This window comes from Callorhinus ursinus, unplaced genomic scaffold (assembly GCF_003265705.2).
Source record: "Callorhinus ursinus isolate GAN/ISIS: 27379988/994484 unplaced genomic scaffold, GSC_fseal_2.0 scaffold3, whole genome shotgun sequence".
NCBI classification, from domain to species: Eukaryota; Metazoa; Chordata; class Mammalia; order Carnivora; family Otariidae; genus Callorhinus; species Callorhinus ursinus.
Genome location: NW_027397065.1, coordinates 45,043,553 through 45,070,121, shown reverse-complemented (window position 1 = coordinate 45,070,121; position 26,569 = coordinate 45,043,553). Strand labels below are relative to the sequence as shown.

Here is a 26,569-nt window from a genome sequence, read left to right as displayed (position 1 = left end):
TGTTGGGATGATAAAGTGATACAATCAGTGTGTAGACCTGAGCACACAGCAGCACAGAGTAAGTATGCAACAAATGTAAGCTATTATTAAAACTTCAAACACACGGAGATGTAATTGGACTAATGAAGCTCCCCTGGAATGAGAAAGAAAAATAGCCAGGGGACATCAGAGTCCCCTGTGGTGCTTATTGAAGAGCAGATTTCTGGACCGTGGCTCAAGCCTGGGAAGCCAGCACCTCTTGGGGTGTGGGTGGGGCCAGAAATGAGCACGCTTCCCCAACGCCCAGGAATTCTAAGACAAGGGGTCCTGGGCCATCACAGACTCTAGAAACAGGCTTGCAGGGCCTCCTTCCAATGCTAAAACCAGGTCTGAGTATCCATTCTTCCTTCCCAGTGTCCTGCAGGCAATTCGAAAAACCATCTGTGACTGGGAGGGGGGCCGAGAGCCCCCCAATGACCCATGCTTGAGAGGGGAAAAGGATCCCAAAGGGGGATTTGACATCAAGGTGCCCCGGCGTGCTGTGGGGCCCTCCAGCACACAGGTAAGTGGCTCCAAGGCCAGCCAGGCCATGGTAGCTCAGGGGCTGGGGCGCCTCAGGCAGGAGGGGCAGGGTCCAGCAGCTGTGCTAGTCTTACTCTGCCATCTTGTTTTAATACAGGAGGGAGGACTACCAGCTTAAGATTCAGGAGACCTGGGTTCTAGTCCTAGAAACCCGTGTGACCTCGGGCACGTGACACAGTCTCTTTGTGCCTCAGTTGTCTAATCTGGCAAATGGGGGTCATACCAGGACTGGCTGTCTCCTAGCCCTGTGAAGTATAGGTTCCAAAGTGCAGGAGGAATTTAAAGTAGAATCTGTATGCATCTCTCCTGTTCCTCTTCAGTGAACCCTGGCCCCCTCACCCTGCAGTGACATCCTAGCTTGGGAATTCACGAGTTCTGCCTCTGACATGCTGTGTGATCTTGGGCAAGCACCTTGATCTCTCTGTACTCTGATTATCTTCTCCATTAAGTGAAAATTTTTAAGGAGATCATGTTACTGACAAAACATTATTATCCCCTCAAGTGCACAAGTACCAAAAGCCCTTGACCCCTTAGAGAAAGTCTAGTAATCAGAGATATCCAGAGTTGCTAACCAAAGCTTCAGAACAAGAGGTCACCTGTGATTTATCCAAAGTAGTCAGTAAATTAGCAAAAAAAAAAGTAAAGAATCTGGGCATCTTGGTTGAATCCTTGCCACTTACTTAAGGATAAACAATACCTGGTAGGCCTTTTGAGGTATTAGAAAAAAGCGTAAGGGTCCATTGAACGTTCAGGAGTCTTACAGGAACTCCCCCTTGACATGACCTTTCAGCCTGTCTCAGCTCTGCAGTCGTGAATCTGAACCATCTGAGATGAGCCGTCTGAGGCCCAGCACCGCCCCCCTCCTATGTGTGTGTGTCTGTGTCTGGGCAGGGGAGGGGCAGGACGGCTTCTCAGCACCGTAATTTCCCTTGGCTTCACAGCCCGTGGGCCAGTGTGCACTAATCTTGCTGGTCTTGGAAATCCCAAGGAAGCTTCTACAGACACTTCTGTGTAATGTCCAGGACCCCAGGCCTTTCCAGCCTAGAATATCCGGGAGGGGCTAAGCAGGGCTCTTGGGTGTTTCTGTAAGTCCCAAGACTTGAGTGAGGGAGACACAAGACAAGGCAGAAGGGAAACTGGAAAGGAGGATGAGGGGAAGGGCCAAACAGGCCGACAGGGGGAGAGAAGGAGAGGAGAGGGGTGGAAGGAGTGTTTGTGTAGGTGGTCTGAGAGGGGAGTGTGGCCACGAGTTAACACTCCCCCCACCGAATCCTGTGAGGTGGCACGGATGCACTGAGTAGACTCCTAACAGGCAAAGCTGGAAGAGCCCTTAGAGACAAGCTAGTCCCAGTGCCCTCCTTGTTTTACAGATAGGGAAACTGAGGTCCAGAGAGGGGAAGTGACTTGTCTAAGTCACAAGGTGAGTCACAGGTGGAGGTGGGACAAGAACCCAGGTCTCCTGACTCCCACCCCAGGGCTCCGTGAGGGCCTGCCGAGCACAGTAGACAGGGGCATCTAGCACAGCTGGGATGTTGGCTGATCTGATGAATTAAATGCTCTGTTCAGGTGGAGGAGGTGGGCAAAGAGTTCCCCCTCTTATCGACAGAATGGATTTTCAAATAGAATTTGACACAAATCAGTCAATTCCACATGGATGGTACTTGATGAATCCTTTCCTGGATGACTCCAAAGGCCGTCATTAGAACAGTGCTTCTTAGGGATGCTCAGGCCTGCCCCCCGATGGGGTTGGCGAGGGTGGACTGGCCACCATGGTAGCTCTTGGACCATCACGGAAAGTGCTGTGGCCGGGGCGCTGGGCCCCTCATCTGTGTGGCTGCACTTCCTGGCCGACGGCCAGGCGCGTGGTGGGGATGGTCCTCGAGGAGATCCAGAGGCAGCCAGGGCAGATGTGGTGGCAGAGGGAGGTTGGAGCTTCTGAGAGGTGGTCGGCAAGTGGCCCCTAGCAGTCGCGGCGGCTTCCCCACCGTATACAATACCTCTTGCTTTTCTCTCTCTCTCTCTCTCTCTCCTCTCTCTCCCTCTTCCCTGTCTCTCCTGCCCTCCCGTGCCCTCCTCCTTTCTCCTACCTGTGTCTTAGGCCTGCCAGTGGTCCCCGCGGGCTTTGTTTCACCCCACTGGTGGTACACAGGGCCGAAGAGGCTGCCGATCCCTGGTATAACACCGCCTGGCTGGGTTGGTTGGGGTACACTTCTCCAGGAGGCAGCAGGAATGGACTAGCCTGGCTCCTCAAGGCCCTTTCCAGCCCTAAGATTCAAAGGCAGATGATGTGGAAAGATCTAGATTAGCACTTGCACCCTTTGCACTTAAGGCCCTCTGTAAGTGGGAGTTGATTGTCTAGTAGACCTCCTGTGTAAGTACCCATCTTCCCCCGCTTTCCGCCCAGGGTTTTGGTAGGCTGTGAGATGCAGCTGGTGCCACCAGAGGGCGCCATCCCTCAGTAATGGATTCAAAGTGCTAAGGGTCAGAAGCTTGAGGTCGGCTGGGTGGGGGGTTTGCTCTGATCAAATCGCATTTCGCAGTTCCTCAAAATGTTAGAGCTGAAGGGAACTGATTTGAGAAAGCATCTGGTGCAACCCCTTCATGTTAGCAGATAAGAACACTGAGGCCCAGAGTGGGACTTTGTTGCCCAAGGTCACACAGCAAGACAGCAGGAGGGCCTGGCCTTAGACCCAAGTCCGGGGCTCCACCCATGGTGCCACCCAGCCAACCAGTAAAGCAGAGAGTGACTCCAGAGTGATGTGAACTGAGGTTCTCCTCTGATGCCCATGCCCTTGGCCAAGCAGAGCAGGCAAAAACCTGGGCCTTGAAAGACTTGTTATCAGGCCCTGGGCAGAACTTCCTTCCTGGGCTGACCAGTCTCCCTCATGAGGGTTTACATGTTCCATATTCACTTCTCCAACCCTAAACTGGTACTTCCTTAAGACAGTGCTTTTTAAGAGCAGACATCTGCAGAAAAAAAGAAAAATATAAATACAGCACAGAGAAACCTTTACCCCAGGGTGGAGGGCCAGCCCCTGACCTTCTCATCTCACTTTCTCTTTCAAGCTATACATGGTGCGGACCATGCTGGAATCACTCATCGCAGACAAGAGCGGCTCCAAGAAGACTCTGAGAAGCAGCCTCGATGGACCCATCGTCCTTGCCATAGAGGACTTCCACAAACAGTCCTTCTTCTTCACGCACCTGCTCAATATCAGTGGTGAGTCACGGTGTCCGGGCAGTGGGGAGAGGATTAGGGTCCCAGATCCCAGACCGACTAAAGCCACTGGACCAAAAGTTGCCAAAAAACGTGATCATTGACCAAAAGAGGCACATTTTGCCGCCGAGGTAAAAAATGCACCCTTTCTGGTGGGCTTGGAAAGGCCAGGCTCAGTCCAGCTATTCTCACTCCGCTAACTTCGTCTGGTAGACATTTGTGGTTTATTTGTCATGAAGTCTTTAGTACCCTCTACTAAGGACTTTTTTAAAACCAGCAACATACCCACAGACACAACCAGGCATTTGGTCAGCCTTTTGCTTCTAAGCAGCAGCTCTGAGCTGATTAGTCTTGTTGCTCATAGCAAAGGAGGCTTCCAGGCTGCACCCCAACCCTGTGTCCCCCATTCCTGCGCTCCTGTTAGCAGGATGACTGTGCAGGGGGAACAGGGCAGGGGGAAGGAGAGCAGCATCCAGAGACGTGGGAGTGGTAATGCACCTGTTGGTACTGAGAAGGGTGACCTTAACAAACAATCCAAACTTCTCCATCAGAGTGCAGACCAGGGCCCTTCAAGGCTTCTGAGCAGGTAGAAGGCAGAATTACCATGTACAAGGAGGCCTGACTGTGGATCTTCAGGATGGCTTTGTAGGGGGATGATGGAGGTTGTGGGGGCACCTAAAGCTCTAAAACATCACTGCTCTCCTCCCCCCGGGGCTGCTACTGTGAGCTTAACAAATGCTGTTTTCTAAATAGATGTTAGACTGGCTGTCAGGTACAAGACAGCAGGATCTACTGATCAAGTCGTATTCATGAGTACCTACTGTATTCTCGTTTAGTGGTAAGAAGAACAAAAGCAGTAAGAACCAAGTTAATAACAATAAGAGCAGAGAGCTTTTGGTGCTTCTCGTGTATAACCCACAACTCTTTCCTTTATGCTTTCAGAAGCCCTGCAGCAGTGTTGTGACCTCTCTCAGCTCTGGTTCCGAGAATTCTTCCTGGAGTTAACCATGGGCCGGCGAATCCAGTTCCCAATCGAGATGTCCATGCCCTGGATTCTCACAGACCATATCCTGGAAACCAAAGAACCTTCCATGATGGAGTAAGAGGCAGGATTGGGTCAGCAAGGAGGTTCCCAGGGTGCAGATGGAGGATAGTTTGCTAGGAAGCTCTGTTCTTCCCAGAACTTTCCAGATTAGGCCGCATACCCCACTAGGGAGAACACTCGTGCCAAGGATCAAGTCACACCAGATTTGACTCAGCCTTGCAGATAGGCTTGGGATTCTACCAGCCCAGCTGCCCTTCCTATGATCTGTCAGTCTCAGGGCAGCCATGCTTGGAAGATAGTCATCTCTGGGGACCAGGAAGCTAATGTCCTTAACTGCCACCTGATTTCTTTTGGTCCCAGACTCATTTTTTCAGGTCTTGGATTTATTAGCATCATGGACTTTTGATTTCTACAGGCAGACCGTAAAGTAAGGCATTCCTGAGGCAGGCTAGAAACATCAGAATGCCGGAAGGCTCTCTCTTCCTAACCCCGAGCTTGTTCACGTGTTCACCCAAGCCTTCGTATTTCCCAGGCCGCATCAGTCGGCTTGCCTTCAGAGGGATGAGTAAGCTGCTGGCCTCTACTTTTCTCTCTTCAGGTACGTGCTCTATCCCTTGGACCTGTACAATGACAGCGCCTACTATGCTCTGACCAAGTTTAAGAAGCAGTTCCTGTACGATGAGATTGAAGCCGAGGCAAGTGACATACTTCTTTTGTTCCTGTAATCTTATTCCGAGAGTCTGGACTTTTTAAATCTTTAGCTCTTGGCACAAAGTGGGCTGTCTTAGTCCATTCAGGCTGCTGTACCAAATAACCACAGACTGAGTGCCTTATAAACAGCAGAAATATATTTCTCACTGTTGTGGAGGCTGGAAGTCTAGATCAGGGAGCCAGCACTGTTGGGGGAGGGCACCTTTCTGGGTCACAGACTTCTCCCTGTATCCTTGAGTAGTGTAAGGCATGAGGGAGCTCTCTGCGATCTCTTTTTTTTTTTTTTTTAAGATTTTGGTATTTATTTTAGAGAGAGAGAATGAGCACGTGGGCCCACAAGTGGAGGGAGGGGCAGAGGGAAAAGGGGAGACTCTCAAGCCAACTCCACACTGAGCACAGAGCACAGCGTGGGGCTCAATCTCACGACACTCGATCTCTTGGACACTTAACCGACTGAGCCGCCCGGGTGCCCCCAGTCTCTCTCTTATAAAGCACTGATCCCATTCATGAAGGCTCTACCCTCATGACCTAATCACTTCCCAAAGGCCCCACTGTCTATTACCATCGCTTTTGGGGATTAGGATCTCAACATATGAATTTTGGAGCAACACAAACATTCAGACCATAGCAATGCAGGATCCATGACTTGTTCTGGAGAGTGATCTCTTTTTATGACTTTTTTTTTAAGATTGTAGTATAATTGACACCCAGTGTTCCATTAGTCTCAGGTGTACAACACAGTGATTCTGCAACTCTGTATGTCATGCTATGCTCACCACAGTGTAGCTCCCACCTGCCCCCATATAATGCCATTATAATATCATTCCCTGTATGGAGAGTGATCTTTACAAATCATGATCATCAAACGTATTAAGGGATGGCCAATGATAGAACTGCATGGGTAAAATTAATTTTCTAATGGGTCTTTTATGGTTGGATTATTTGGTTAATAATAATAATAACAGCAATATCGTGTATCAGTTATTATATATTTATAACTTGCCAGGCGCAGTGCTAAGCACTGGAGAGAGAATGACTTTTTAAATAACCTTTTCAGCAATTTAAAGAGCTATATGCTACTATCTGTTTTACAGATAATAAATCTTAGACTTGAAGTGGTCAGCTTTCATTACTCCAATGTCACACAGCTTCCAGTGTCACTTGCTAGTACTGGTAGGACTAAAGTAACCATCCTTTCAACTATGAAGCTATTTATTAGAGAGACACTCAATGGCTTTATTTCTGTAATGGTCAGGACAAGCTAGATTATGCTGCAGTAACAAATAATCACAAATTTTTAGTACCTTAAAATCAAAGGTTTATTTCTCCCTTATGGGTGGGTTGGGGGCTCTGGTCCATGTAGTCTTCAATTTGGGACCCATGTGGAACATTCACTAATTGCCATGGCAGGGGGAGGTGTTACTGGTACTTCAAGCTTCCACCTGGAAATGACACGTGTCATTGGTCAAAGCAAGTCACGTGCCTGCACCTCCTTTTCAGAGAGGAGCAAGGAAGTACAATCCTGGCACCTGCATGAGGCCAATGGGAGTGGTGGCTACCGCCGTTTCTCAGTTTTGCCTTCTGGGATCTGGAATGATAGTCCGGGTTCTGCTTAATTGCATGGGGTCTATAAATACAGACTGAGGCCAATTAGGTAAAAATATCATAGAAATATATAATTCTTATTTATAAAGGAAAGACATGACATTTTAGGATTAGCAAGAAAAGCTAGTAGAGATGCTGCTTGCCTCCTCTACCCTCCGATTTCTATGGGATTTGAAGACCTTGGTGGACCCCAACACAGATCTCTTCTCCTGAGCACAAACTTGGGAAGAGAGATTCTAGGAGACAAGTGAACTGGTTGCATCTCAGCTTTGACAACTCCATGTTCTGACAAGATCTCATATACTTGTGTTCTCCAACAGGTTGAAAACAAAACAAATCTAGGGTGTCATGTGGCCAAGTGAAATTTTTAAAATAAATGGAAAGAAAGCACACAGCCAGGCCCTGGGTAGCATTTGAGGGCATGGGGCCAAAGTATACATCGAGACCCACAAGTTGTGACCTGCCCCATTTCTCTCCCCATCGCCCAACTCTGTTCTGCACGATGAAGGGCCTCATGTGTATGTGTGTGGATACCCAGTTGTGTCTGCCACCACTGCCCACAAACAGTGACCCCTTAGCTAAACCTCAACCCTAGAGGTACATACACCTGCTGTGCAGTCCACCCTCAGGGATGATCCCAGGGAAAATACCAGACAGGCCTGGAAGGGGCTTGGGCTCTTGGGACAAGGATACTCAAGGCTGGTTCTAGAAGGGGAGCTTAGGGTATGACTAGTGGGCACCCCCACCTTGACTCTGCAGGTTCTTCAACTGGAGGAAGGCCCAGTGGGGGCCCTTGAAGCATGAATTCCAGAGCAGAGGCCTTGGTCATCTGCAAATGAGGGCAGAACTGCACATAGCTCTGTGTTGTATGTTCAGAATAACATTTGGCGTGTAAAATCAAAGATACGGGAGCTCTTCAGATAAAGAATTAACCTTCCACAGCTGCGAATTTGGTGAGGGAAGCATGGAAGATCAGTCACCTAAATATGCTCTGTTCCCTTTGAAGTCCCATGGCACCCTGCCACCACCACATCCCCAGGTCATTAAAGCCCCACCCTTGGCTGTTTCTCGTCCTCGGTGGACAGTTTGGTTTTGATCCAGTGTCTGACATGAACTTCTTACCTAAGCCTCATGGTCTGCCACCCATGTGATGAGACCCTGAAATGGCAAGATGATCCCATATTCATTAAGAACCAAAGGTTTCTAAGCTAAGTTTGAAAAAAAAAAAGAGAGATTTTTCAGTTTCCAAGCACCATCAACTTTTTCCTTTGTCAAGGAAGGGCAAATAAAATGAAAGGAAAAGATGAGAAAGTCTAGCAGGAAAGAGGGTGGGTGGAATGATGTGAGCAATTGCAGGATATGAAGAGCTATCTTGCCTTCCCCCTGGGCGGGCCACCTTGGAACATCAAGGTTCCTCAACAGCTTTGTGAACTTGGCCTTCTCTGTGCCTAACTAAGGGCCTTGAGAACAAGGGATTAAACTTCTTAACTTACTTAACCACAGGATCTTCTTTTTTTGCTACTCGAAGTATCTTGCCCCACAGCACACAATACTGCCCAGCTGACCCCTTGCAGCTGTGCGCGCTTTCTGTGCTAAAGCTAGAGATGCACCGCTGACATTCCTGCTTCCGTGTCCCCAGGTGAACCTGTGCTTTGATCAGTTTGTCTACAAGCTGGCGGACCAGATCTTTGCCTACTACAAAGCCATGGCTGGCAGGTACGAGGGTCTCGGGGCTGTGAGCAACAAACGTTCGTAGCCTGCCACCTGTGAGACATGGTTTCCTATCGTAAAACCTCTCTTCTTTAGCCCCTAAGGAAATTTGAGTGATTCCATGGGCCTGGACTGGGTGCTAAAATATAGGAGAAAGGAAAATAGGCAGGTTTGGTACTGCCCCTCATGGAGCTCGCAGTCTAGGAGGGATATCAGACGTTAATACAAACTGATGAGAGCACGGTGGCAAGGGAGGTTGCATGCTCCCCGTGAAGGAAACATTCATGGGAGTATGGAAATCTATGACAGTTAAACCTGCACTAGTCTTTGGGGTGAGAAACTGGAAAGGCTATCCTGAGAAACTAACATTTGAGCTCTTACCTGAAGTTGATAGGCATTAAATAAAACTAAGTGAAGGATGGGTCGGGAAATTGCAGGCAAAGGAAATGCTTGTGCAAAGTCCCTGGGGCAGAAGTATTGTACTGACAGCATGCCTATTCCATAGGACAGTTGAGACCATTAATGTGAATCAGTGCATGTAAATGCCTTGTCCACAGACCACAAGAGGAGACAAGTTGCACGATAAAGCTGGAGAGGTAGGCAGGGCTCAGATGATGGGGCTTGTAGGCATTTCCCTAGGAGGAATCGAATACCACGGGATGATATCAAAAGTATGACAGGAACTGGATTCAATTTTTATTTTTAAAAATTTGCCCTTATTAAAAACAAAAATGTGAAGAATGGATTGGTGGTGAGCAAGAATAGGTATATAAAGGCCAGATAGGAGACCGGTGAAGCAGTTGGGGTAAGACACTTGTCAAGTGTTGGAGGCTCGTTGGTAGTGCTAGTATGTGTTGACTGAGTAAATTCCTGGGTTTCACGAACCCATAACAGTACTGGTCAAGAAAAACCTCAAAATAGGTATCTATCTTCTTATTGGAAATCTAAATGTACAAACCAACAATGTCAAGAATAGTTACTTAACTGTCATAAATTACTTTTCTTTCCACACAGAGAATTTCCTTCATTTTGCTTTGACAGCTAGAATTGCTCTGACAGATTTCAAGTAGGAGGTGACATCAGAACACACCGGTCTCTGTTAACACAGAATGCGTATTAAATGAAGTGAATGGCTCTTGATGATTGAAAGTACAAAGGATGTACTTTCAGGGAAAACGCAGATTACACAGCCTTCTGCAAAGTAGTCACTTAGCAAGCATCTGGGTTGAATAGGATGCCGTTTTAACAGTGAGCTAGGCTTCCAATGTCTCTAAGATGATTATCATTTCAAATATGCTATATACACAAACTCTGTAGATCCTCTGGTCTGAAATAGATGGGGCTGGGTATTTGAAAACCATCCCCAGTTATGTTTACTGGCCTTATGTAACTTTTATTCCTTGCAGTGTCCTGTTGGATAAACGTTTTAGGGCCGAGTGTAAGAATTATGGAGTCATCATTCCGTATCCACCATCCAACCGCTACGAAACATTGCTGAAACAGAGACACGTGCAGGTGCGGTGAAGAAAGCCAGAGGGCAGGTGGAACTGGCTAGAGAGTAGCCGTGAAGTTAGCGGGGAGATTGGAGATCAGGACTGCATACTCCGCCCTGCGTGCCGCCCATGTGGACTTCTGAGCATGAGTGTAGCCCAGCCTCGGAATCTTACAAGCAATAAAGAGGCATTGGCATCCTGTGGTTCAATTTCTAGGCTTCTCAGTCCACCTGCAGCTTGCCTCTGGGGAGTCGTGGCCACCAAAGCCTTTGTCCTCTTGTCATAAGCCATGGCTCACTTCCTTCCATGGGGACTGCCGCTCAGAAATGGGTAACTGTTCCTGAGCAGGGCCCTCATGCTGGTCTAAGTGAAGGCGGGCTGCTTCGTGCTTTGAAATGAAGCATGTCCACTAAACCCACGCTAGAAATTAGTGTGTTTTTGTGGAGTTGCTTTTTGTTCACATTTGATCCCAGATGTAGCGGCAATAAATGCTGCCAGGAGCTCAGACACAGATCCCTGCTTAAAAATGTTAGTGTGAGCCAGGCAGGCAAAATACGAGATGCTCCAGCCACCTGACTCCTACACCACGCTGTCAGCCACTTGAAGCTGGTATGGCCTTTATGCCGTGACCTCTGCGCTTGGTGTGTGGGCCACGGTGTTTGTAGGGAAGACCCAGGTGAAGGGCCACGGCTGAGAAGTGCCCCAGGTGAAGAGGAAGGGGTTACCCTGGAAACCCTGGGCATTTTCATTACCATGAGAAATCAAAGGGAAATGGAGAATAATGAGAGAGAAAAGAACATCTTCATCTCTCAACAGCAGGAGCTCAGTGCTTTTCCTCCAGCCTCTCAGGAAATTACAGCCATCAGTTACTGATGCAGCCAGAATTAGCCACAGGACATTAAATACTGAGGGCTCCATGTGTGCACAAGGTAGCTGCCAGGGATCCTAGTCAGTTGGTAGAAAATGTCCCAAAAGGGAGATAGAAAAAGAAGTAAAATAGTTAAGAATAATCCTTGGACACCTAGCAAAGTACAATGCACACAGCAGGTACTCAATAAATGTTTATTGCTATTTGCATCGCATCTGTGATAATGCCCACACGTGTGTGCCCTGGTGGAAATTAGCATAAGTTCTGTTTTCCATCCAGCCCTTCATTCTCGTGCTTCTGTACTGATCCCCATAAAGGCACGCAGTAGGCCCTTGCTGAGGGAGCTGCTACCCTCTTGTGATTGGTGGGGCACGGGACCGATGTGGGAAGGACCTCATAGCTAAATTTAGGATGTCAACACTGCATGGGGTGCCGGAGCCTGTCCTGAGCCTTTTCCCACAGTCTGGATGAATCCTGTTTTTCCTCAACTTCTTATATTTCAAACTTAAGTTGAAAGAATAACACAATGAACATATATATACTCTACAGGCAGATTTGTGATCATTAATATATTACCACATTTGCTTTACTTTCTCATGCGCATATTTTTTCTTTCTTGCAAATACAGTAAAAAAAATAGTTAAGAATAATCCTTGGGCACCTAACAAAGTGCAGTATATGAATATGTGTGTGTGTGAATATATAAAGTATAGGTAAATAGTATATAAATATGTAAGTAGTGTATAGTATATATATTATAAATATAACATATAGTAAGTGGTATATAAATAGTAAATTAATACATAAATAGTAAATGTATGTAGTATATAAAGATATAGTATGTGTAAATAATTTATAACAGTACCTATATACGTAACATTACATTATATATACGTTTTAAATATATGTGCTCTTTTTCTCACCCGTTTGGGAGTAAGTCGCAGACGTCATGACACTTTACCATGAATACATCAGCGTGTATCTCCTAAGAATGAGGACGTTCTCTCATAGTCAGGATAGAATGATCATACTCAGGAAATTTAACTGTTTTCTGCATAGTCCTCATTTGTCCCAGTAATGTCCTTTTGCTTTTAATCCAATTTCTTATCAGTGCATTACATTTAGTTGTCATGTGCCTGTGAGAACCTTACGTAACTTTTCTCTCCGTCTCTTCCATGTAGTTGTTGGGTAGGTCAATTGACTTGAACAGACTCATCACCCAGCGCATCTCAGCCGCCATGTATAAATCCTTGGACCAGGCCATCAGCCGCTTCGAGAGTGAGGACCTGACTTCCGTTGTGGTAAGAGACTGGGGGCCCGTGGGAGTTCTGATCTGGGAGTCCTTAGACCTGAGGCCTGGCTGGAGGTGTTGTTAGCTTAGTACTGAGCTAGTTAAAGAGAAGCAGTGAGTCTCTTCCCAACGGAATGGAGCAGGTAAAAAAAAAAAAAAGAATGAGTGATCTTACCCTCTTCTTGATTGCCTTGAGATCTCTGACGTGGTCAGCCCTGGGGCACAGTTGCTTGTCCTTTGGGTTACCACAGAGCTGAGCAAGTACAGGGAAGGTCCTGAGAAGCTAGGGAAGGTTGCACGACAGGGTGGGCGTCGTGGATGTGCAGTATAGGGCCCAGAAGGGCTCCGTGCTGGGTTTAATTCTCTGCCATTGCCATCTTGAAATTCTTAATTTTTTAACAAGGGTCCCCACATTTCCATTTTGCACTGGGACCTGGAAACTATGTCTTTGGTCCTGATACACAAGCAGGGAGTAGGCCTGCTCCCTTCTAGTAAACAGCGATTTGAGCTACTCTCTGCTAACTCTTCCTCTCCAAGAATTAGAATAAACTTGATTGACCAGTCCTGATGTGAATCAAAGGAAGACTTTAATGCTTTCAAAAGCAGATGAGTAGAAGAAATGAGAGAAACAGAAAATCACCATTAAAATGCCACAGTGACAGTTTTGGGCAAAATCCAGCAATGGATGCTAAAATTAGTAGGCAGACCTTTGAGAAGAATATTTTATGGTTCCTCTTATTACGAGGTCTCTAAAGTAGTCACATTCATAGAGACAGAAAGTGGGATGGTGATTACCGGGGACGAGGGAATTGGTGTATGGAGTTTTGGTTGAGGGAAATTAGGTTCTGGAGATGGACGGTGATGATGGTAGCACATTCATGTGAATGAACTGAGCGCCACAGAACCATACACTTAAAAATGGTGTCAGTGGTAAGTTTTCTGTTACATATATTTGACCACAATTTTAAAAATTACCGGAAATTAAAAAAAAAAAAACACAACTAAGAAGCAGCAGGATTCTTGCATAGTCTCAAACTATCTCCTTCAAGATATTTATTAACTCCAAAAGGAAGATTAGTAACTTTACAGTGGGAACACCATCTTAACCAAGCATCAAAGGTCAACAACACCAGTAATAATATATATTCATGTAACCCCTGCTGGTATTCTTCTGTGGTATGCTTGCCGAAATGCATGTTCTCAATTTAATCCTGAGAAAATATCAGATAAACCCCAATTAAATGGCATTAAAAAAATGAATGATACTTTTCAAAAGCATCCAGATCATAAAAGACAAAGACTGAAAATGTTAGTGATTGAAAAAAGACTAAGAAGAATGACAACTAAAGGCAATGTGGGATTCCAAATTGAATCATAGAACAGAAAAAAGGACCCTCGTGGAGAATCTGGTGAAATCTGAATAAGTGTGTCATTTAGTTAATAGAATGGGACCAACGTTAATTTCCTACTTTTGATAATTATGCCATGGTTATGTAAGCTGTTAACATTGGGGAAATTGGGTCAAGGATATGCAGGAACTCTACTTTTTCACTTACAGAAAAGTAAGTCTAAAATTATTTCAAAATAAAAAAAAGTATTTTTTAAATGGACAAAGGGGTTAGAAAAGAAAAAAAGTGACTAGGGACTAGGGCTCTAGAGTCAGAAAGACCTTGGGTCCTAGTCTTGGCCCTGCCACTTACCAGGCGGCAATTTTGGCCAGTTACTTAACTTCTACAAGTTCATTTTCCCATCTACATGATGGAGGAATGTTAGAAATCATAGTATAACGTTTTTATAAGGATGACTTGCCCTTAATAAATAATAGCTTATGAAAAAAATGAGAAAAAGAAAGGAAAAAAGATGAGAGGAGCATAAAAATTTTGGGCTACAGTGAGACATTCTCAGGGTGAATTTTCAGCAGCATTTCCTGTGGGGACTTGCCCCCAGCTACCCACCTAAGTCCTAGGTCAGTTACTTTAGGAGACTATCATATAGCACATGTTCTGGGAGATCTATTTTAAGAAGTAGATTTTTCTTGGAAGGAAGGAAGAAAAAGGAATAGATTTTTCTTTGTTTATGCCAGAATGTTAGCAGTGATGGGATTTTTGTTTTCATCTTTGTTGTTTATCTGTAACTTCTAGCTGTCCAGTAATGAATGAGCATATCTCATGGAAAAACTGGTCTGGGGTGTGTGGGGGTGTCCATGACCTCTTCCCATCCCTTGAAAGGCACTGAATGTTCTTTTAGTTAAGAACAAAATCAAAACAAGCAGTGACTGCCCGTGTTTATCAGGTGAGGGCAGCAACCCCCAGGAGAGCAGGCACTCCCTGTAAAGCCCATGAAGAGGAGACCCCAGGGATGCTCTCTCCTGTGGGAGAGGCCCTACTGGCCTTGGCTGAGAAGCTTCTGCCTCTTCTGAGAAACAGCCCGAGGAATCTGCTCCCTTCAGCCCTTCCCTCCACCTTGGAAACTCTGTTCTGAGATGGGAAGGCGGCTTGATGATGCCAAGCTGGGAGGGTGGCAGAGATTTCTTAAGTCAGCTGTCCTCACCCGACACAGCTGAGCAAACAGATTCTCGGAGAGATCTGATGCTGAATTTGAGGGCTGGCAGCTTGCAGGCTGTGTTTTGTTTAGGCTGCAGAACACATTTGAAATTTTGAGCCAACATTTAACATTTGGAAGAATTTGAATAAAACTGCAGAAGCTTTGGCAACACCACACCAGCCATTCCAGATGGCAGCGATCGTCTAGAAATGACTAGATGATCCAGTCAGCCCGGCTGCACTCTCTTCAGCTTGCCGCCAGCCTCATTGGTGCACCTTATTCCCGTGTGGGACCTTCCATGCCCCGCTGCACCTGACTTTGAGACCCCTGGTCTTCTCACCTGCCTGGGGCCACAGAGCTGGTGAGCAGTCCGGTGTGGCTGACACTCAGCTTTTCTGGTCCCCATCCAAGAGCTCTTTCCACTCCTTCACAGAAGTTGCCCTGTTAGGTGTTTTATTTCCCCAGTTCTGCTTCTCTACGTTGCCCCCAGTAAACCAACTCTACTGTAGAAAACTGAGACCCTCTCAGAAGGCACCAGAACCACTCACAAGGCCGTTTCAACCTGCGCCAAGCTTGATGCACTGAGCTCTGCATCCCAGAGGCAAGTGCCCTCTTATGATTTGAAGACTGGAATAACCTGGCTGAGGCCAAAACAGGGCTTGGATTACCTGTCAGAAACCTTGGTACGGTTGTATGGCAGGATGGCAGGAGAAGTGGACCTGCGTTTCCAGCAGCCCCACATCAGCAGCGCTGAGAACTCCCTCCTTCGGCCTCCCTATAAACGCCGACACACATTTGTGAGACTGTTAAAATCACAGAACATTCCCTGGTTTTTTGCTTGCAGTTATCTTCTTGGTAACATGGCACCTCAGTGTGCCATGGGACTCAGGGAGCTTAGAAATAAAATCATTGGCATTTATTCCATTTATTTTATTTAATTCATTTTTTTACCCATCCAAAGTGAATGGGCACAAAGTTAATAGTCCACCTGGGTAGGCCCTAAGAGACAGAAGCAGAGAGGTGATTCGGTATTTCTGCCCTTCGTTTACTTCATGGTGCACAATGACTGGAAACTTATTCTTCCAGCTGCCATTCCAGAATTAAAATCCAGATTTCGACCTTCTTTTGAAAGACTGTGAGCTCTGTCATCACTGAGCCCATTCTGAGGAGGCAACAACTCTATGGAGTTAAGTAGCAGCTCCCCCGTCTCTGGGCAGACATTTTGCCACAGACAGCCCAGCTCTAGGAGTCCCTCCTGCTCCTGCCTGCGTCTCTTCCCTGAGCTGGCTGGCCTCTGCAGCCACTGAAGTTTGCAAGCTTCGATCTACTTCTGCACCCCCAATTTAGAGCCATAGCATCTGAGTTTCAGAAAAACAAAGCTCCAAAATTGGAAGCATGGTCTGGGGCCTCCACCTGGCCACACTCTAGGCCCCAACTGGCGTGAGGGATGCCTTGTGGCTGATGAGAGTAAAATTGATTCCCTGGTGTGGGACTGCACCCTATGACTGACTGTAGACACCTGAGCTCACTCTCCCAGCCATTAAAGCTGGCCCTCTGGCTGTCCCACCTCCTGGCCACCCTCTGGTCAACTGCCCTTGCCAGCGTTCGTGGAGTTTTTATATTGTCAAACCATCTTTACTTTGATCATCATTACTGTTCAAGGGGCTCTCTTAGCAAATTGCTTCTTTAGTCCAGGCAGCTCTATTATAGAGGCCCAAACGCGTGACTTGACGTCAGAAGACCTGGGATCACACATTAAACTGTGTTCTATATTCCCTGTGTGACTTTAGGCAAGTTACTTCACCCTCTGAGCCTCATCTGTCCCCTGTATGAAACAGGGGCCGTTGTACCCATCTCAAAAGAGGGCTTGACCACAACAATATGGGAGTGTCCTAGAGCATCACAAAGAGGGATGGCTTCTCTCTCTGCACAAGGCTGTGCTTTGATTCTTTTTCATAGTAGCACGGCGAGGGACTAAAGCCAGCCCAAAGGGTTTCACTCTCCTTTTACTTGCCAACAAATGCAGTGACCTGTTGTGTCTGCATATTGTCCACTTTGGTCCCATTCTCTGCCTGAAGGTAGGGTTCCCAGCAGTCAAGGCCCACAGCTCACGTGAGTCCTCGGTCCGTGGCTTTCAGCTGCACCTTTGCCAACATGTAAGCAACCCGGTGACTGGCAGACCCAGGAGGAATCCAAAGGAGGGGGCATTCTGCCCCCAGCTAGTTTTAAAATTCCTATAGTATACAGCGGTTAAGAATATGGACTTTGGAGCTCAACTTCCTGGATTTGGAGTCAAGTGATTCAACTTTCCAAGCCTCAGTGTCTCCAATGCATAAAATAAGGGTTTTTTTGAGCATTAAATGAGTTAAGACACATTAAGTGCTAAGGATACAGTTTGGCGTATATTAAATTGAATCACATGAAACTACTCATATCCAATGGTGTTTAACCTGAAAACCAGTAGTTTCATGTGGTCTGACCTAGTAGTAAGGCCTTCACGGGTGATAACTCTCAGGATGGCTCTCTGCACAGCCGAAACACAGCTCTCGTGACAGCCAGTCACACCTTCCTTTTGTTTACTTGCAACACTGAGAAGCAAGCTTTCTCCTCACCAGTATGGAGACTGGAAAGCAAGCAGGCATGCTCTCCACCCAAGGGGGTCCAGACAGGGCAATCATACATGGTCTGTGGACCCTTCTCAGAGCAGGCACGCAGCTTTCCTCCGCACAATCTGGGAATTCCTCCTCTGAAGAAGGGCATGTTGTCACATGCCACCGCGGGAGCCTAGTCTCCACGTCGGCAGTCGGGAGCTTGTCTGAGGGGCTCTCGCCCACATGAAAGGAATCTGTAAGATGAAGCGGGGCACGTGGGGTGCGTGTGAGGTGTATGTGTACGTCCTCAGCAGCCGTGGGCTCTCTCTGGCAGGAGCTGGAGTGGCTGCTGGAGATCAACCGGCTCACGCACCGGCTGCTGTGTAAGCACATGACCCTGGACAGCTTCGACGCCATGTTCCGGGAGGCCAATCACAACGTGTCCGCCCCCTACGGCCGCATCACCCTGCATGTCTTCTGGGAGCTGAACTTCGACTTCCTCCCCAACTATTGCTACAACGGGTCCACCAACCGGTAAGGGAGTCCCTGTGCAGAGGGGGCTGGGGTGGGCTGGGGGCCAGGGAAGGGGTTCCTTCCTGTAACAGGTGTCTTGTGGAGTCCCTCCTGGCTGGAGGCTCTGTGCTGGAGGCGGGGATGCCACCATGAACAAGCCTGCCTCTGAGAGCCTTCAGGCAAGGAGGATGCTGGTGAAAAATGGAAAGAGTGAATCTGCAGATGGAGGAAAGCCCCAGTCATGAGAGAGAAAAACACCACCACCTGATCCAGCCTGGGAAGTGATGGGAACCTCAAGAGAGGCTTCCTCCTCTGACAAGTAATGCTTGAGCAGAGATGGGAAGGATAAATAGGAGTAAATAAGGTGAAAAGACAGGGGAAGAATATTCCAGGCAGAGTCTCCAAGGAGCCGAGAGTACGTGGTGAGGGTGGAGCCGATGGGAAGAGGCGGTGCCATGAAAGATAGCGCAGGACCCAGGAGGAAGCAGGAGCTGGCTGTGCGCTACGCCATAGTCCAACCTAGGAGCATGCATGGTGCTTTATGAGCAGATGGTACTTTTATGACAATATCCACATACATGAATACGTTTGTGCAAAATAGGCACATGCACGCATGACAAAGTGGCGAATGTCTCCTGCAGGGTGCACACAGCCCTGCGTCAGGCACCGAGGTGAGGACAAGACCTAATCCCTTATCCTCACAGAAGTTCAAAACCTGATGGAGGATGGGAGATGCGTTCACCCACAAAACAAGTACATTAGGTCACACAAACATGCGTGTGTTTACCGGTCCTCTTGGTACCCTCAGGGCCTGGCTCAATACTGTAATTTAATACATTATAGTATTAAATAAATGTGTGCTGAATGAATAGAGGGACCTGGGAGGAAACCACACATGAGCCTGATTCCACACGTTTAGCAAGACAGACTTCTGGTTCTGTAAAGATCTGGGACTTTGAATCCTCTTGAGCAGAGGTCTGCAGGCCATCGCCCACAAGCCACATCTTGTTGCCAACTGTCTCTGTACAACCCAGGAGCAAAGAATGCTATTGACGTTTTTGAATGGTTGGGGGAAAAGAAATCCAAAAAATTATAGTTTGATGACAAGTGAAAAATCATTTGAAATTCGTAAAGTTTTACTGGAACCCAGCCATGCTCATTCATCTACAGTTATTTATGGGCGCTTCACGCTACCAGCACAGTTGAGTAATGGTGACAGAGACAATCTGGCTTGCAAAGCTGAGAATACTTGCTATCTGGGCCTTTACAGAAAGAGTTTGTGGAACGCTGCTCTTAAGAAGCCAACCTGGGTGGGGCGGGGGGAAGGATCAGAGCCCCAGAGAAGGCCATTTGCAGGTCCAGCCAGTTGTCTTTCTTGCCTACTGTCCTTGTGAGCAGCCATAGCCCAGAGGCTAGCCTGGGAATCTGGACTATGGTTTTCCCACCTATGGGAAGGAGACAGGAGGTGAATGAATGGGTGTATGTCATAAGAGTTTAGTACCTTTATAGACAACCACCTAGAAACACTGTGGTTGCACCTGGTCAGGAAGGGCTCCAGCTAGGTTGTGTCCCGTGAAGAATGCTCTCAGGACCCAGTTAACTCCCGCCCCTTCTCTTTTCCTCCACTAGTTTTGTTCGAACTGCCATTCCTTTCACCCAAGAACCGCAAAGAGATAAGCCCGCCAACGTCCAGCCTTATTACCTCTATGGATCCAAGGTGAGTAGTCCTGCCTGTGTCCACTCCTAAGACTAGTGAGCAAAGGCAATTAGAAAAGTGTTCCCCAAATCAGAAAAGTAAAAAGGTGCAGAGATAGAGAGACAGCAGGGAGATCCAGGCAGAAACAACTGCGAGTATATTCATCTTTATTTGTGCACAGCTAGCCAGGATGGGGGTGAAGCAGACCTGGCAGGGGTGGTTCTTGGGTGGGAATTAGTTGGGGGGATTTCACTGAGGTGAGCAGGGACATAGGTGCGTGGGGCTTCTCATCTTCATCCTCTCTCCTCCTGTTGCTCAGTTGATTCATTGCAGTATGGTCGTGTGATTCTGGGATTTTGTGTTCCAGAAAGGCAAGCGTTTTGCCAACAGGAAGCAATTGGGAAGGTGGGGTTTTGAAGGAAATCCCAGAGGGCTGGAGCTAGAGCCGAGAGACAGGTCTTTTCCCATCTCTTTGCCGCTTTGTTCCCAATACACATCCTGACACTAACCAGGCCTCCCAGATGGTGCCCTGTTCTAGACCTTCCATCCTTTGCCATTCATTAAACAGACATTTATGAAGCGCCCACGATAAGCCAGACATGGGGCTAGATTCTGCATGCTGGGGATATATCAGAGATTAAATCGGACATCATGTCTCCCCTCCTCGAATTTCTACACCCCTGGTGGGGACAGGGGGCAGTGTTCACAGAGTCTCACCAACACTATGATAGATGTAGGAGATCTATCTCTTACCCTGTGGGTTTGAAGGGGAAGTATGCCACTGTAAGAGCGAAACGTGTCCACAACAAAGCCAGCATTCTTCTTTGTGATAGAATTGAAATGGCTACCTTTGACCCCATTTTAAAAAAGTGAGCACAGATGGACTCAGAAGAACCACTGAATACATATAAGAAAAGGTACTCCTCCAGTTTGGGGAGCCCAAGATTGGGAAGTGTGGTGAACCAATGAGCTCCCACCACTTGGGCCTACAGGTGGGCTTAGAAGGTCTTGGGATGATGCTGGGACAGTGTAGATGTCCTCTCCAGGACAGCCAGTCTGGTCAAGGCAGCTTTCTCAACACAAGGGACACTCTGAGCCAGCATTTCGGATAGTTCAGACATGTCATTGAATGACTCTGACTCCAAAGCAAGAACAACACCTCCCTTTCCAAGTCTCTTACAAACCTTGTGATTATAACAAGGAGAAAGACACATTTATGTTGATGCTTATATGTCTTTAATACCTTCTCCTTTCCATTTTCCTTTTTCCTGGAAGCTAAGAGAGCAGACCTTAAGCTCAGAGTCTTTAGTAGGCAATCTAAGTGAATCTAAGTCAAACTTAATGTTACTTTGTTTTCATTATATTTATTCTTATGTCTCTTCTACTTATAGCAGGAGGGTGCTGGTTTTTCATTTATGGAGTCATATAAGTCTGTCTTTTAAAATAAGTTTAAGTTTTAAAAATGAGTCAATTTAAAGAAAAATATTGTTAATAATAGTAAAGATAGTCTGTGGTTTAAACAAAATGGAGATGGGGTACGAGATGGTATGTGATTGCCCGAAAGCTGGAAAACACTGTGAAGCAAGGCTTCTCAATCTTTCCAAAATAGTCCCCCCAACAGCAGAGGGGACTGGACGTCTGCCTCAGCTGACTGAATGCATAACCGGGAGAGCCCATTTTCAACTCAAAAGTTTCCTCAAAGTACTGTGTTTTATTAAGTCATGCAAATTTTGCTTTCTATACCATAATATATTCCTGTTTGTTTTAACATTAAAATAATGTTTTTCATTCCGTACTGGGCTCCCTTAAATGGACACTCCTGAGAGACACCATGTTTCCCCTCTGGCATACCGTGGGGGGTATATGCTTTCCAGCTTGAGAAGCTTTATCTTAGGGCCTTCATCCAACCCGGATGATCCACAAGAGCACTGACAGTTGAGGGGAGGCAAATGGGTGGTCTAGGGACACATTTTTACAAAAGATCTACTGTATGGAGGGCTTTAAGCTACATGACGCACGGGCTGCCTCCTCCCTACGTCTCACTCCCTAAAATGAGGCAGCGCGGCAGGATGATCACCACCACCGCCCCTCAGCAAGGCACCCACGTCAGGAACATCCTGATTGGCGGCATCCTGGTCAGCTGCATCATCCTCGTTGGCTTCCCCTTCGGCTTCTGGTTCTGCTTCAGCGCCGGAGTTCTTGCGTGGCATTTCCACCAGGGGGAGCCCTTGCAGGTCTTCCTCTCTCTGCCCAAGCGCGGGGGCCTCCTCTGGCCATCTCACCAACCCATTGGCTTCCTCCATGTGGCCGGCTCGGTAAGACCATCGAGGCTCGTGGCAACGGATGCACCAGAACTGGAGGCAGATGAAAGCTAAGACGGCTGTGAAGCAGGCCATTAGAATGGCCATCAACACCCACAGGGAGATTTGGGGGTCCACCAGGGAGCTCCCGGCTGCCAGTGGACTCTTATCCAGGGTATGGAACATGGTGCAGTAGTGCCTGTAGGGGAAGGCAGCCTTCTTGCAGCTGATGCACAGGAAGTAGAGAGTGGAAGGCGCGAGGTGTTCCAGCACCACGGAGCTGATTGTTCGGGGCACCTTCTCCTCGTGGTGGAAGCTGTAGCGCAGATAGCCGGAGAAGATGCTGTTCCAGTTGGGCCTGTACATAATATGGTAATAGTCCTCCAGGCAGGGCTCTGAGGACGACCAGGAAATGATGGCTCCTGTATGAGAAACGTTCCCAACCTCGATGTTCATCCTGATTCTAGAACCAGAATCAAAGTGGAAAATGACATCCCCTATTGAAGCATTTACGTACGATATTCATAACCACCGTATATTGAGCACTCACGACAGGGACTAAGATTGCCCCTGTTTTACAAGGAAATGGAGGGCAAAGAGGTTCCGTTACTCAGTGAAGGCATAGCTGAGAGATAACAGAACACAGGTTCACATCAGGGCTGTCTCGTGTCACAGCCTGTGTCCTGCAGGCCTGATGTCCCCCAGCCTCATCCTGCCCTGGCTCCGATCCCTCAGATACAACATTGTTTCCAAGCCTTTAAAAAACGAAGAAAGGCCATAAAAGAAATGAGATAGCCCGATTAATGTGCCCACATGAGTCACCACGGCTCTGCGACCTCCAAGTCAGACAATTATGTCACCTACAATATCCCTTCTGGACCTTCTGCTCGCAGTGCTGTGAGCTCAGTCATCTAGAACATTCTGCCCACTGCTTTTTTAGCCTCCCAGTTCTGTTGCCCGTGAGAGGAGATTTGCGTCATCACTCCTTGGCAGCTGATTTCTCCCCAAAGCCTCTGCTCATGTTTTGTTTCTTTGTTTGTTTGTTCAAGGCTGAAGGTACCCAGGAAGTTAGTTGTGTAGGTCAAGGCAGTCAGCTCCTAATACCAGCATAAATGCTGCTATTTAATACCCCTGGTACTGTGAGTGTTAATAATGATAGTAATCACCAACAGTTAGTGAGTGGTTGCTATGTCACATCTAGTATGTGTCATGCTAGATGCTCACATACCGTAATAAAGTTCCCTTAATCTTCATCAGGCCCTCTGAGCTAGATCCCCATTTTACAGATAAGCAGTCTGAGGTCACTCAGCTAATAGGTAGACTCAAAGCCACTTAACTGCTACATTTCCAAATGCAAGGCTGCTGGGTTTAGTTACAGCACGTTATTGCAAAATGAGGTGCTGGCACTAAGACCCAGTTGCTGTTTTTCCACAAATCAAATTAGCCCTCTTCAGATTAGCAGCGCTCCCACTTTGGTAAGAAAGCACCATCTTCAAGCTTTTTAGTTTCTCTCAAATGCTATCTCTTTGAGAGAGAGAGTTTCCCCTCCACTGAATTTCCGCTGATCTAAAAATGAGGGGCAGCCATGTTCATTCAGCCTGTGTGTCTGTTCATGTACGGGTCTCACCCAGCCCTGTTCTCTGCCCTTCCTGTCTCACGTGAAATGCAGAAGCCTGCGTTTTAGATTTTAATGACCCAGTAGAAACCCAACAGCCAGATTTTAACCTGAACTGGATGTGAAGCCAAACTGATTTCTGTTACAAGCTGCGCTCTCTCCTCCCTGCCCCCCTCCGACCTTCTCTTTTCATGGCCGTTTCCCTAGAGGAGGTGGGCTGCAGAAAGATGCACAGCGCTGAGCGATTTTTCAGTCCTTGTTTTTCTTCTCTAAGGATGACAGTGAACTGAAATACTCAGGAAGGGGAAGAGTTCCCTTCAGTTTGGTTGGAAATTTCTTCCCAGAAACATGGGGAATGAAAGGGACAAGACAGGTGTGCTCAGACCCCTCCGGGGGAGGTCATTGCAAAGGAGACTGTTTGCGCCCCCTCCGTCAGTCTCCCTGCTCATGACTTCCCCCGCCCACTCCACCCCACCCATCCCTATAAACACACTTCTGACCACAACGAGAAGAGCTTAATTCATTTCTTATAATACAGAGGCAATGGCCTTTGTAAAGCCCTTCCATCAGGGGTGATCAGGAATCCTAGGGTTTTTTTTTTCTCTTGAATATTTTCTCCTGTTTGCTTCGCATCTGCTGCTGGCCGTCTTTGCAGACTGAGTTCTCTACAGCAGACATTTTTAAGAGCTTTCTGGCAAGACACTGTGGCAGCATCTTCAGCTTTGGGGACCAGATCAGTCTCCCTTATTTGCTTTTCTTTCTCTGCTTCTGTTTCTAAATTCCCCCTATTTTTAGCTATTCATATTGCCATTGCCTGGCCCTCCGCCAAGCAGAGTGTGAAAGGAAAAACCATTTCCATTTCCAAGAAGAGCCATTTATGTCCCTTACCTGATGCTCGCGGTGGATCTGGTTAGAACGCAGCCTGCAGAGGCAGAGACAGAGTGGACCAAAGCTGAAGGAATGGAGCCTTCTCCCCTCCTCTGCTCTGGGCTCTCCTTGATGCCTCTCTCGCCACTGTCTGAGTAATCCCACTGTCGCCCCCAACGCTCACGTTATTCATTTCTTCAGATCAGCATCATTCACCATGGCAACCAGCAGGCATCTGTACGCACGATGCTTTCAGGGACCAGTCTGGAAAGGATTTTGCCCACTGAGCGGAGCTCTCATTCCTTTGGCCAAAAAAAGGCAAACAGTCTCCTGCAAACTGATCCTCAGAGGTACTGATTCTTCCAAGGCTGCCAGATTTTCTAATTGGCTGGTGATTGTTTTTTGCCCCATCTAGACCCTCTTTGGACAATGGTCAAATGCAAAGATGCCCTTCTCAGTTATCCCACAATTAAAATAATTTTATCCCAAGCCATCCCACCCCTACCCCACCTCTATATCACCTTCTTTCTTCATTCTTGTCTCCTGTGGAAGTCTCTATTTACATGACCCTGGTCAGGAGTCTTTTATTCTCTGGGCCTCAATTCCATCTTCTATAAAGCTCTGGGCTTGGGCTAGATAGGGATGGCAGATGGAAAGCAGGAGTACTGCCCCTGCTCAGTCCTGAGCCCATGTCAGGCTTGCTGAACCATCACAGCACTGGCACTGGGTTGATCTGAGTGTCCACCAAAATTCTGGCCTACCCAGAACCCCAGAGTGTGACCTTATTTGGAAATAGGATCTTTATACATTGAATTAGGTAAAGATCTTGAAATGATATCATCCTAGATTTAAGGGGAGCCCTAAATCCGATGACTGGTGTCTTTTTTTTTTTTTTAAGATTTTATTTATTTATTTGAGAGAGAGAGAATGAGAGAGAAAGAGGGCATGAGAGAGCGGAGGGTCAGAGGGAGAAGCAGACTCCCCACCAGGCAGGGAACCCAAGGCAGGACTCGATCCCGGGACTCGAGGATCATGACCTGAGCTGAAGGCAGTCTCTTAACCAACTGAGCCACCCAGGAGCCTGACCGGTGTCTTATAAGACAAAGGAGAGGGAGGTTTATATGCAGAGGGACACGTAAAGACAGAGGCAGAGGTTGGAATGATGCTGCCATAACCAAGGAGCGCCAGGTACCACCTGGAGCTGGAAGATGCAAAGAAGAAGTCTACCCTGGAGCCTTCAGAGGGAGCATGGCCCTGCCAGCACCTTGAGCTGAGGCTTCAGCCTCCAGAAATGCGAGCTATTACGGTATAAAGACACCATGTTTTTGGTAATTTGGTACAGTGGCTCAGGGAAAACTAATACAGCACTCCTTCCACTTGGGCTCAGAAACACAAGCATCCCAAGAAACTGCTTATCAATCCATCACTTGGGGTTGACACGGGAAGTGGAAACTGCTTACTGTTCCTGGATTGGATGGTCCCCAAAGTTCCTTTTCTTTGAGGAATCCTAACTCTGCTTCCATTTCCCACAAAGGTGTATCTCCCTCCGAGATTCTGCCGCTTCCTGGTCCCCTCAACCTTGAAAGAATTTGTTGCCATCACTATTGGGGCCATCACAGAGCGTGTCTGAAATATAAAGAGAATAAAGTTCTGTCATCTTCTGCCACCAAGTTTGTGGAAATTGGTGATAGCAGCTCCAGCGCAGACAGATTTAGACCTGAATTATTTTACACAAATTATGTACTTTTAAAAGTCAGGTGTTTTTTCTCTTCTTGGTTCTTGGCCAAAGTATCCAAGTGAACCCATGAAAGTCTCCTTGTGATTCACATGAGTGATAATCAAAAAGTTATGAAGAGTTTCCTAGTGAGCCACAGACCCTCCCCTGGCCAAGGGTCTCTGTGAGGCTTGGCATCTCGGGATGTCCCTTGATTAGACACTTGCT

General features: G+C 47.3%; 2 protein-coding genes across 5 annotated transcripts in view; one reads left to right on the top strand and one right to left on the bottom strand.

Moving 5' to 3' along the window:
* CYFIP2 (cytoplasmic FMR1 interacting protein 2) overlaps positions 1–26,569 on the top strand; it is a 123,279-nt gene that overhangs the window by 49,010 nt on the left and 47,700 nt on the right. For 3 of the 4 annotated variants that reach the window (XM_073890531.1, XM_073890533.1, XM_073890538.1), the window contains exons 15-24: positions 394–541; positions 2,660–2,734; positions 3,628–3,781; positions 4,721–4,877; positions 5,422–5,518; positions 8,779–8,855; positions 10,256–10,364; positions 12,392–12,511; positions 17,971–18,170; positions 19,779–19,866. In XM_073890531.1, coding sequence (XP_073746632.1) covers positions 394–541; positions 2,660–2,734; positions 3,628–3,781; positions 4,721–4,877; positions 5,422–5,518; positions 8,779–8,855; positions 10,256–10,364; positions 12,392–12,511; positions 17,971–18,170; positions 19,779–19,866 — 1,225 coding nt within the window. The remainder of the gene's footprint in view (positions 1–393; positions 542–2,659; positions 2,735–3,627; positions 3,782–4,720; positions 4,878–5,421; positions 5,519–8,778; positions 8,856–10,255; positions 10,365–12,391; positions 12,512–17,970; positions 18,171–19,778; positions 19,867–26,569) is intronic. The other variant, XM_025867144.2, reaches the window with a different exon arrangement.
* Positions 21,866–24,777, bottom strand: FNDC9 (fibronectin type III domain containing 9). Its single transcript, XM_073890546.1, has 2 exons — positions 24,649–24,777; positions 21,866–22,608 (listed from the first exon to the last, which is right to left on the bottom strand). The coding sequence occupies exon 2, from the start codon at positions 22,599–22,601 to the stop codon at positions 21,885–21,887; it is 717 nt and encodes a 238-aa protein (XP_073746647.1). The 5' UTR covers positions 22,602–22,608; positions 24,649–24,777; the 3' UTR covers positions 21,866–21,884.